Source organism: Xyrauchen texanus, chromosome 21, assembly GCF_025860055.1.
Source record: "Xyrauchen texanus isolate HMW12.3.18 chromosome 21, RBS_HiC_50CHRs, whole genome shotgun sequence".
Classification (NCBI taxonomy): Eukaryota; Metazoa; Chordata; class Actinopteri; order Cypriniformes; family Catostomidae; genus Xyrauchen; species Xyrauchen texanus.
The window spans coordinates 25211654-25223035 of NC_068296.1; the positions used below are offsets into that span (position 1 = coordinate 25211654).

At 38.4% G+C, this 11382-nt stretch overlaps 1 protein-coding gene across 1 annotated transcript; it reads left to right on the plus strand.

Moving 5' to 3' along the window:
* The first annotated feature begins 13 nt into the window (after positions 1–13).
* Positions 14–11241, plus strand: LOC127661996 (wee1-like protein kinase 1-A). The gene is made up of 10 exons (XM_052153007.1): positions 14–1002; positions 1490–1695; positions 2019–2085; positions 2204–2376; positions 2468–2736; positions 2887–2976; positions 3074–3159; positions 3265–3435; positions 6921–7066; positions 10152–11241. Exons 1-10 carry the CDS (start codon positions 529–531, stop codon positions 10303–10305), a joined length of 1836 nt encoding a protein of 611 aa, XP_052008967.1. The 5' UTR covers positions 14–528; the 3' UTR covers positions 10306–11241.
* Positions 11242–11382: the final 141 nt, after the last annotated feature.

Sequence of the window (11382 nt, forward strand, 5' to 3'; positions counted from 1 at the left end):
ACTAATGCTGGAAACATTATTGGCTTAAACGACACTGTTTTGGATGCTTTGACTCGTTTTGAGAGTTTTACTTCTTACGTCGACATTATATAAATATATCGCGTAATCGCCATTAAGGTTTTATAATTTCTATTCGTTGAACGTTTTTGGAGCAGCCATTTTCTTTACCTATACCCAAAAACTTCGCCGTGACAGCTGGTTTGTACGCTTTTATCCTCGTTATCGGTCTCTAAAAGCGTTTAATCTGAATTTGTGCGGATTTGTCAAGGAGATTTCAGTCGGCAGGTGAGAAACTACAGAAGAGATTTCCTTCGATAACTTCCACCAGGAACAAGTTGGGAATCCCTGATTTTCTGGACTTTTCGTCATTGGCGCTCCGGTTGTTTGATTGCATGATCAATATTAGATATTTTGTATCTAAATTACATAACCTCTGTCTGATTTGCCAACCGTTTGGGCTGGTTTCTTATATTTTTACACAACTTTGTTTTTGTTTTTTTTTTGACTTATAAAACTTCAACTGGCAAGATGAGTTTCAGTGTACGGAGGCACGGCAAGTCTCCAAATTTAAAACCATTTCGACAGAAGTTGCAATTTTCCGCCAGTGATAATGAAGAGGATTGTTTAGAGGAGGCGAACAACAGCACCGGGGCCGAATCGGGCTTCACGGAGCTGGACTCTCCCGTCTCCGTGCGACGAGGCAGCGTTTATAAGAGACCGGAGGACCTGGGCAGCAGCCCCCTCAGCCGATCCCGAGACGACGACGAGTCCTGGGACGACGAGGAGGGTTTCGGATCACCCTCACGCGTGAAAACCCCTTTTTACATGAAAAGCTCCCCGTCACCAAGGAAAAGTCCTCCGGCTTACGACAGTTCCCCCGAGAGAAGTTACGTTCATGATGACATGGAGGGATCCAGCTCTCCTGTCCCGGACTGTCCTGATACACCACCCCACAAAACCTTTAGAAAACTCCGTCTGTTTGATACCCCTCACACCCCAAAGGTTTGTATTCATACGGTTAACGTCTTACTATATCACAAGGAAATTGTTTGTTTTTTACACTTTACATAAACATATTTACATAGAGCATTTAATTTTGTTTCGATTCTGTATAATACTGTCACCCTTTTCAGTGTTTCGACTCTACCACTCTGAATTGGGTTTTTTTACGTTTGAATTTTGATTTTCAAATACCAAGTCATGCATTTTCCCAGGTGGATGACTTCACCTAGTGACCCAGATACTGTACTAACTGTACAGTTGCATAACAGCTCCCAATGAATCAGTCCATTGATACCAGCACAAATGGCATTTAACATTTGTGCTGTTTTTTGTGTGTGTGTTTTTTTTTTTTTGCCATTACTTTATTGCGTTTAATTGTAATTCTAGCATTGTGAAAATGTGCCTTAGCCATTTTAATATAAGTTCCAGTGTGCTTTATTGTATTATTCTGATTTGTGCTAATGGATTATATGTCTCTGATAAACAGAGTTTATTGTCGAGGGCCAGGACAACGCCATCGACAAGCCGGAGAGTCGCCCTCTTCAAGAATGTGGATTCCACAGGCAAATCCTGTCTGGAGGGACGACGAAACCAGACACCCAAAGTCAACATCAACCCCTTCACCCCGGACTCTGTCCTGATGCAGTCATCAACGCTACAAAGAAACAACCGGAAACGATTACATTGGAATGAGTATGTTTGTCCACTATGGATACATTGTTCATAACGGTCCTTTTTTAGCCTTTCCATTTCTTTTAACACGCTGGTCAGTGACCGTTGTAAAAGAAGAGCTTTAGTGTAGTAAAGCATTATGGTTACCTTGGACAGGTATGGCACATGTTGCGAGACTGTTCGTTAAATTCGTTTACTAATCAACACCGAGACAAAAACTTGGCGAGAGCCCAAACCCTCGTGCTCATTCACCACGCCATGTGCTTAGTCCGGCCTCTCGGCTGCCTACTACTGTTGGATATTTGCATGTGCACCCTTTTTAATAAGACCTTTTCGTTCTTCAGCTCCTGTGGGGAGGACATGGATGCAAGCGATGCTGAAATTGAGGATGAGCTGATTCCTCCATCAAAGGTAATATTTAATAAGTTATAGTTCATTTTTGATTTCAACATTATTTTGTGCTTTTCTCACATCGTAGTTAAGTTCAGTGTTCATTTTCATGCCTGATTGAAACTTTAATTCCACACAGAGGATCACAATGATGGATAATAACATGATGTCCAGATATGTGTCTGAATTCCACGAGCTGGAGAAGATCGGCTCTGGAGAGTTTGGCTCCGTTTTCAAATGCGTCAAGAGATTGGATGGTTGTGTCTATGCCATCAAACGTTCCAAAAAGCCCCTGGCAGGCTCTGTGGATGAGTAAGTGAACTTTGCAACTTTTTATAAATCATGTACTTGATGTCCCTGATTACTAAGTGGAAATTCTAAATTGTGAATTCTCTCCTAATAGGCAGAATGCACTTCGTGAGGTCTATGCACATGCAGTTCTTGGACAGCATCCTCACGTTGTGAGGTATTATTCTGCTTGGGCAGAAGATGACCACATGCTGATCCAGAACGAGTACTGTAACGGTGGAACCCTGTCTGATGTAATTGGAGAGAACAATAGACGCATGCACTTCCTCTCAGAGATCGAGCTGAAGGATCTGTTGCTGCAAGTCTCTCGTGGACTCAAGTACATTCACTTGACCGCACTTGTTCACATGGATATCAAGCCAAGTATGTATTTGCTTATAGCCTTTAAAAATATCTTTTGGATGTGTTTGAGATGTGTATGACTACAATTTGAGTATAAGGATTCCAAAAAATAAAGAATGATTCATCTATTGAAAAATAATATCATAACAGAGTATTGTGGATGTCTTCCAGGCAATATATTCATTTCACGCAAACCTGCTGCCAGTTTAGAGGAACTTGAAGATGAAGATGACGGACCTACAAGAGTGGTATACAAAATAGGTAAGAAATTGAAATATTTGCCCAGAGGATAACACTCATTTAATACAGGCCCAGTTTAATGAAGTAGATTAGATTTTGAAGATCTTTTCTGTATCAGGTGATCTAGGTCATGTTACAAGGGTTACCAATCCCCAAGTTGAAGAAGGTGACAGCAGATACCTGGCTAATGAAGTCCTTCAGGAGGTAAGCACTCTTTTGTGCATTCTCAACCTGATTTACATAATTCTTGGAGGATTACAATTTTTTTATATATATTCACTAATATTTGTTGATTTTTTTTACCCACAGGACTACAGTAACTTGAAAAAAGCAGATATATTTGCTCTGGCTCTGACTGTTGTCAGTGCCTCTGGAGCAGAGCCCCTTCCCACCAATGGGGATAAGTGGCACAAAATCCGACAGGGCATTCTGCCTCATATCCCACAAGTGCTTTCTCAGGAATTATTAAACTTGTTAAAGGTAAGTTAAAGTAACATTTGTTAGTGAACTACAAAATCTCATGTAGAAAATAGTTAAGCCTATAAACATATTTCTGTAACCAGGTTTCCGCAGATCCTTAAAAAGCCTTAAATATCTTAAATGATACAACAAAAGTCTTAATTTTTATTTAAAGAGGTCTTAAATTTGGGAGCGGAATTACAGGAATCGTAATATGACCTAATGTGATTATCAAAATTGAAAAGAATATGATTTAATTAAACAAATGCATGTGCTGCATCCTTCAAAGTGAAAACACGGCACTGTTGCATTTCTCCAAGCATGCAGGGACTTGTGAGTGTTTTCAGCTGCTCTAGAACAGTTCACAAAATAATTGATTGTGACTATTTTAAAATCTAGTCGCCACTGGCGACAGTTGGGTTGTGTGCGTTCATATGCGGTTTCATCCAATATCATCTTGTGAGTTAAACCCAGCGCAAAAGAGTTTGACCAAATGACTCTCTTTCATAAATCACCCTAAAAGAACTGAGGGTTTGAGCTCAGGTTAGCAGTTTGAATCCGTCACTTTCTCAGTGAATTGGCTGTCAGTCACAAGTGGGAGCGCAGATATTTCAAAATAAGATTCCTATGTGTATTTCGGGCTTCTTTATAATTAAAAGTCCTGTACTGTGTACAATATCTTTTTTTTTTTTTTTTTTTTTTTTAAATTTCTTTCTTGTAATTATTTATTGGGAATGGAGTAGCACAAACTGCATCTGAGATTTCATTCAATTTGCACTCTTTTAGTCTGTGTCGAGGCCATCCGTTAACAGTAAAGAAAGACTAAGGCAATATTTTAAAGCAATTTATATACTGTGTGTGTATATACAGTGAGGAAAATAAGTATTTGAACACCCTGCTATTTTGCAAGTTCTCCCACTTGGAAATCATGGAGGGGTCTGAAATTGTCATCGTAGGTGCATGTCCACTGTGAGAGACATAATCAAAAAAAAAAAATCCAGAAATCACAATATATGATTTTTTAACTATTTATTTGTATGATACAGCTGCAAATAAGTATTTGAACACCTGTCTATCAGCTAGAATTCTGACCCTCAAAGACCTGTTAGTCTGCCTTTAAAATGTCCACCTCCACGCCATTTATTATCCTAAATTAGATGCACCTGTTTGAGGTCGTTAGCTGCATAAAGACACCTGTCCACCCCATACAATCAGTAAGAATCCAACTACTAACATGGCCAAGACCAAAGAGCTGTCCAAAGACACTAGAGACAAAATTGTACACCTCCACAAGGCTGGAAAGGGCTACGGGGAAATTGCCAAGCAGCTTGGTGAAAAAAGGTCCACTGTTGGAGTAATCATTAGAAAATGGAAGAAGCTAAACATGACTGTCAATCTCCCTCGGACTGGGGCTCCATGCAAGATCTCACCTCGTGGGGTCTCAATGATCCTAAGAAAGGTGAGAAATCAGCCCAGAACTACACGGGAGGAGCTGGTCAATGACCTGAAAAGAGCTGGGACCACCGTTTCCAAGGTTACTGTTGGTAATACACTAAGACGTCATGGTTTGAAATCATGCATGGCACGGAAGGTACCCCTGCTTAAACCAGCACATGTCAAGGCCCGTCTTAAGTTTGCCAATGACCATTTGGATGATCCAGAGGAGTCATGGGTGAAAGTCATGTGGTCAGATGAGACCAAAATATAACTTTTTGGTCATAATTCCACTAACCGTGTTTGGAGGAAGAAGAATGATGAGTACCATCCCAAGAACACCATCCCTACTGTGAAGCATGGGGGTGGTAGCATCATGCTTTGGGGGTGTTTTTCTGCACATGGGACAGGGCTGACTGCACTGTATTAAGGAGAGGATGACCGGGGCCATGTATTGCGAGATTTTGGGGAACAACCTCCTTCCCTCAGTGAGAGCATTGAAGATGGGTCGAGGCTGGGTCTTCCAACATGACAATGACCCGAGCGCACAGCCAGCATAACCAAGGAGTGGCTCTGTAAGAAGCATATCAAGGTTCTGGCGTGGCCTAGCCAGTCTCCAGACCTAAACCCAATAGAGAATCTTTGGAGTGAGCTCAAACTCCGTGTTTCTCAGCGACAGCCCAGAAACCTGACTGATCTAGAGAAGATCTGTGTGGAGGAGTGGGCCAAAATCCCTCCTGCAGTGTGTGCAAACCTGGTGAAAAACTACAGGAAACGTTTGACCTCTGTAATTGCAAACAAAGGCTACTGTACCAAATATTAACATTGATTTTCTCAGGTGTTCAAATACTTATTTGCAGCTGTATCATACAAATAAATAGTTAAAAAATCATACATTGTGATTTCTGGATTTTTTTTTTTAGATTATGTCTCTCACAGTGGACATGCACCTACGATGACAATTTCAGACCCCTCCATGATTTCTAAGTGGGAGAACTTGCAAAATAGCAGGGTGTTCAAATACTTATTTTCCTCACTGTATATATATATATAAATAAGAGAGATCTCCAGCTTTTGACACTTAGAACAATTGAACTTGTTCACAACTATTGCACGAAGTGTAAACATTTATTGATGCTCAAAAAGTCAAAACACTACTAAATATAAGTCTTTTCTCTTATATTTGTATAAATTATGAAAGGGGTGTGAACATTTGAGACAAAAGGGGATGCAACCGTATCTTAACTATATATACAATTTATTAAACCTCCGATTTATGGATTATCAGCTCTCTGTCTTCGGCTTTCTATCTTGTTTCTGAACAACAATCTAAATCGAGCAATTCTATGATTTGGCTCCATAATGTTTCAGTTTAGGAGCCAATGGCTCCCAAGTCATGTTTTTAGTCTGAAGCCCTGATATTGTAAAAGTAGATTATTGTAGGAGTGCACATTTTATAACCCTCATTTGTTTGAATGAGCAGCTGGAAGCAGTGAAGCGCAAGCATTTAAAAATAAAAGTGCCTTTAAAGTCAAAAGAATCAAATCTGCAACCCCCAATCATAAACTGCATCTGAAATTGAATTAAATTTGGGCTCTTTTAGCCTCTGTCTGGCCCTCCCCATCACAGAAAGGAAAGACTTTTAATATAGTAAAGAACATTTAATATAGACTACCAATTTTAAAAATCTATTGGCAGATTATAATTTCAACACATTATCGAATCAGCACAATCCAATATCGGTCTACCTCTAATTTGTATCTATTCATATAATGGTACATAAAATAATTTTAGTGTGATAAATATGTGGTAAACATGTATAAGTATTTTAAACTTGCATATATCCTACCCTGTTTTACTGCTAAGCAAAGTTAAGGCCATGTTGAATGTGTGCCATTTGAATGCGATTTGTGTGGGTTTGGTTTGGGGGTACGGTATTAATTTATATGTTCAGATCTTGAAAAAGGTCATAGTCTTAAATTTGATTTTAAAAACTCTTCAGCAATCCTGTATAAACATACCACTGGTTTCTAATGCTGTACCCTTGTAATTAAAATGTTGTCTTTTAACAGCTTATGATCCATCCTGACCCAACGCACCGACCTTCAACCTCTGACCTCGTCAGACACCCTGTTCTGCTCACTGCTTCCAGAATGAGTGCTGACCAGCTTCGTGTAGAGCTCAATGCAGAGAAGTTCAAGAATGCACTTCTACAAAAGTATGTACCTTACTGCTCAATGGTATTTATAAGTGTGCTGATGTAGTGGCCAGGGGAAATTTTCCACCATTTACAATAATTTTTATTTATTTTGAAACTTACAATTTCAAATTCTGTCAGTCAGTTTGACAGATTAAAAAAAAATATATATATATATATATATATTATTATTATTATTATTATTATTATTTATTTATTTTTTGTTTGTTTTTTTTTAAACTAGTGCATCAGTTTTTACTTAACTGTCTCTTCTCACACACTCCCGCTGTGTGTGTGTCCTGTTTATTTTCTGGTATTAAGATTAACTAGCATTGTAACGATTATTGGTAAAAAAAACTAACCATATGGTTCGCCACCCACGGTTCGGTGAGCATTGGCACTGCGGTTCACCAAATTTAATGACACATCTGGAGCACAATAGACACATCTATGCCCACAGTTAGAACCACCACTAATGTACGTGAATGGATCTGTGAATAGATATGCTCTGCCTGTTTCACGTGGGTCAAATTGATGACATCACTGTTCTGTACACTTCTTTTGTGATTGAAAATGGCAAGCGTCACGTGGAGAAAACAAGCAACTGATAGAGAAGCCCCCTGCATTTTCAAGTCTCCTGTCTGGGAAAATGTTCTTTTTGTAGTCAATTACAACCGCGATGGTCAAAGTTTACAAACCAGGCACTGTTTGCAGACATTGCTTGACGTGAGTGCTGTATACTGGTAATGCATCGATATATGATTAATCATGTACGCCGATATCACCCGGCGCACCCAGAGCTTCAGGTGAGCCGAAACTGCACACACTCCATTCCGTTTTTAAGGCACTCTGTGTTAATTCAGACATAGGTGAAACAGTAACTAAACACTTGTGGTGCTCATTGTCATGAAGTTATGTTGCCATACTGTGCTGATGAAGATTTGGGATTTCAGCATATTAAAACACTCGAGCTGCGACATCCCGGACCCTTCTCGTATCCATATCAATAGCAAGGTTCCTTCTATAGCTTCTGAATGTTGAAAATGTGTTGAGTTTGAAATGCACTTTATGTTGATGCATGTAGCATAATAGTGTAGTTATTAAGTTAAAATATTGATTTAGTAATTAGAGAAGTTTTTTTTTTTTAAACTATGGTTTTACTGTAGTAATATTGTAGTAACCATGACTGCTGTCACCAGGGTTTTCTTTGCAGAAATCATGGTTTTGATACAAATAACCATGGTTTTACAACAGTAATACTGTAGTTTAATATAGTAAACATGGTTTTACTATATATTATAACTATGAGTGTAACCATGTTGATTTTGTGGTTGCTATGGTTTTACTACAAATACCATGATTTAAATGCGGTTACTGTTGTAAAACCATCATTTTTATTAAGGGCAAACCTGTTGAAGTGTTTGTTACCAAATACAGTATTCTTACTTTGGATTTGTAAGTAATATATATAGTAATGTGCAAAAGTTTTAGGCACTTTAAATTTTGCATAGTGAGGATGTCTTCAAAAATAATGACAGTTTTCATTTATCAATTAATTTCATACGAAGTCCTGTAAATATAAAGCTAAATTAATATTCATTGTGACCAACTTTGCCTTTAAAAGAGCACCAATTCTCCTAGGTACACATGGACACAGTTTTTCTTGGTTGTTGGCAAATAGGATGTACCAAACTTCTTAGAAGAACCGTGAAGAATTTTCCATCTATTTAGTCTGTCTCTTTATGTAATCTCAGTCTGACTTGAAGTTCAATGGGGGCTTTGTGGGTGCCATGATATCTGTTGCTGTGCTCCCTGTTCTTTTCTATTTGCAAAAGTTAATTTGGGGAGTCTAACATTTATATTTCCTAATGACTTACTAAGCTGAAGATATAAATAACCATCTTAAGACAAATACTTTTGTGAAACATCTTATGTGCCAAAGACTTTTGCTTCAGATTGTTTGTGTATGTGTATATTATTATTATTATTATTATTATTATTATTATTATTACACACTGATCATGCAGTAAAGCACAAAATTAAAGCACGGAAAAAGTGGTGCATCGTTTCGGACAAATACTTGCATTTATTATAAGCACAACATTTTTTTTAGAGCAGAATTGTCAGTTATTTTTGAGGAGTACTTGCATTAGAACTTCAGAGAGTGTTTACATGCATACCAATACGCTTATTTAAAAAATCTGACATGGCAAGAAATCTGCGTTTTACATGACATTTGAAATGTTGTTCTGTACTTTTGATGTCAAAACCATGAAGAGGCATTCGCTCAATAGGTGTACACCCATTGGATAAGCCGGCAAGAACGCTGGTAAAGGTGTTTACATGGCACGAGAAATCTGCGTAATGGGCACAAATCTACCCTTGTCGATCGGGTTATTCATAAGCTGTTTATGGCATTTACGCAGATAAAGGAACACGGTTTATTGCCTTTTACTTGACCACACACGTTGTCAGCTTATGAAGTTTGTGTGTGTGTCCTGTGACACTTTGTGATATCATGCATACTTAAGTTCTGTGAAATTATGCAAGTAGCCTGTGTATATGCATTTTCAAATATTCCTAATCTTATGTTTATTTCCTTAAAAAGCCACACGTAACCTGAAAGTTTAAAAATCTTGATTGACAGGTAGATCTTTACCCAAGAACTGCTTTGTTTCAACAGACTTGTGGTTGGAGTCAAGTCTATCATATATATATATATATATATATATATATATGCCATTATAAGGGATGCTACACCCCTGAATGTGTACTTATAAAATAAAACAAGTATGACGGATAAAAATAGACCATGACTGAAATTTTGCAGTCCATCAGAGTGACGGTAAAGATTTTTTGAGTGCAACCCGTCTGGTAATGGCACTAGGCAAACTGCTTGATTTGAGCCAAGGCTGGTTAGACCAATTTATAGCATATTCTTGCCATTACGTTTTTGTTCCCCCCCCAGGCATCTTTAATTTTTAAGATCTTAATGTAATTTGCAGCCCATCTTACAAAGGAACTATTTCTGATTTCAAAGCCTGTCTCTTTGAAGGACAGTTCTTATGACTTATAAATTAATTGTGTGGGTTTTTTTCCCCTCCAGGGAGCTCAAGAAAGCTCAGATGGCAAAGACCGCAGCAGAGGAGAGGGTTCTGTCTACAGACAGAGTTCTTACACGTTCCACAATTCAATCCAGTTCCAGAGCATCTCGACTCATCGGGAAGATGAACCGCTCCCTTAGCCTCACTATATACTGAACTGCAGATAAAAGACATGACCGGACTTATCAAGCATTTGTTATGTCAAAAGACTGAGTGGGTACTACAGTGGTGCTGTATAAAGGATTTGCACGCAGGCATCTTTGTCTGTACCTGGAAGCAAGACTGAGAAGGTCCTGGAACTTGTAGTGCTTATACTGCATCAAGTACCATGGGCTTAACTAAAGAACAAATGTTTTTACTGAAGCTTGGCTTCCTCTACTTTAAATTGTATTTGCAATAGACTTGCCTTTGTGTACATAATGCAGATCTGCCTTATTAGGTTTGCCTTCTCAAAATGTAGTCTTCTCATGAGGCAGAATTTCCTCAAGATGGTCACGTTGTTAGTATAGTTCTGTCTTCCTAATCTTTTCTTTAAGTTCCAAAAGTAAGGGTTAAAACATAGTCTCTCTGCACTTGTTTCTTGAATGTGCTGTGGTGCTCTTTACCAAATGGGAGATGTGTGCCCCTACAGGGCACTGATATGTGAATGTACCAGATCAAAGATTTGTGCACCTTACTGCCTGTGAAAGAAATGCCTGTTGAGCTATGGAAGTTGGGGCCCGAGTTAGATTGCCATTAAATGAGCACTTTGGAGGCAATGGCTAGCTTGCCACAGAAAGCCTGCTGCTATTCATGTTTGTCTGTATCCAGTTGGGGTTGGAAGATTTAAGATAAAGGTATTTTTTATTTTTTTTTAAATGCCCTAAATCATTCTTTATCCATCCAAGCAATAGTTCCTGTCCTCATTGTCATAATTGTGTGTTGTGTTCCAGTGTCGTCTTTTGCAGATTACATCCACCAATTTCTAGCTTTATCCAATCCTGTCAAATCTTTCTGAATCATTTTCACCATGTGACCAATGTATAATAAAAACTGTAAGCAGAATATGATTTAAATGTATGAATGCCATTATCTCCAACACTGTTTGTAGCATTAAAACAATCCTTGTCCTATTCATATTGTATCACTTTGAGTTGCGTTTCTTCAACTGCATTGATGGGGTACTGTTTAGATTGTTTATGTTGATCCATGAAACCTTTTTTTATTCTGTTAACGTTCTTTTATAATATTCAC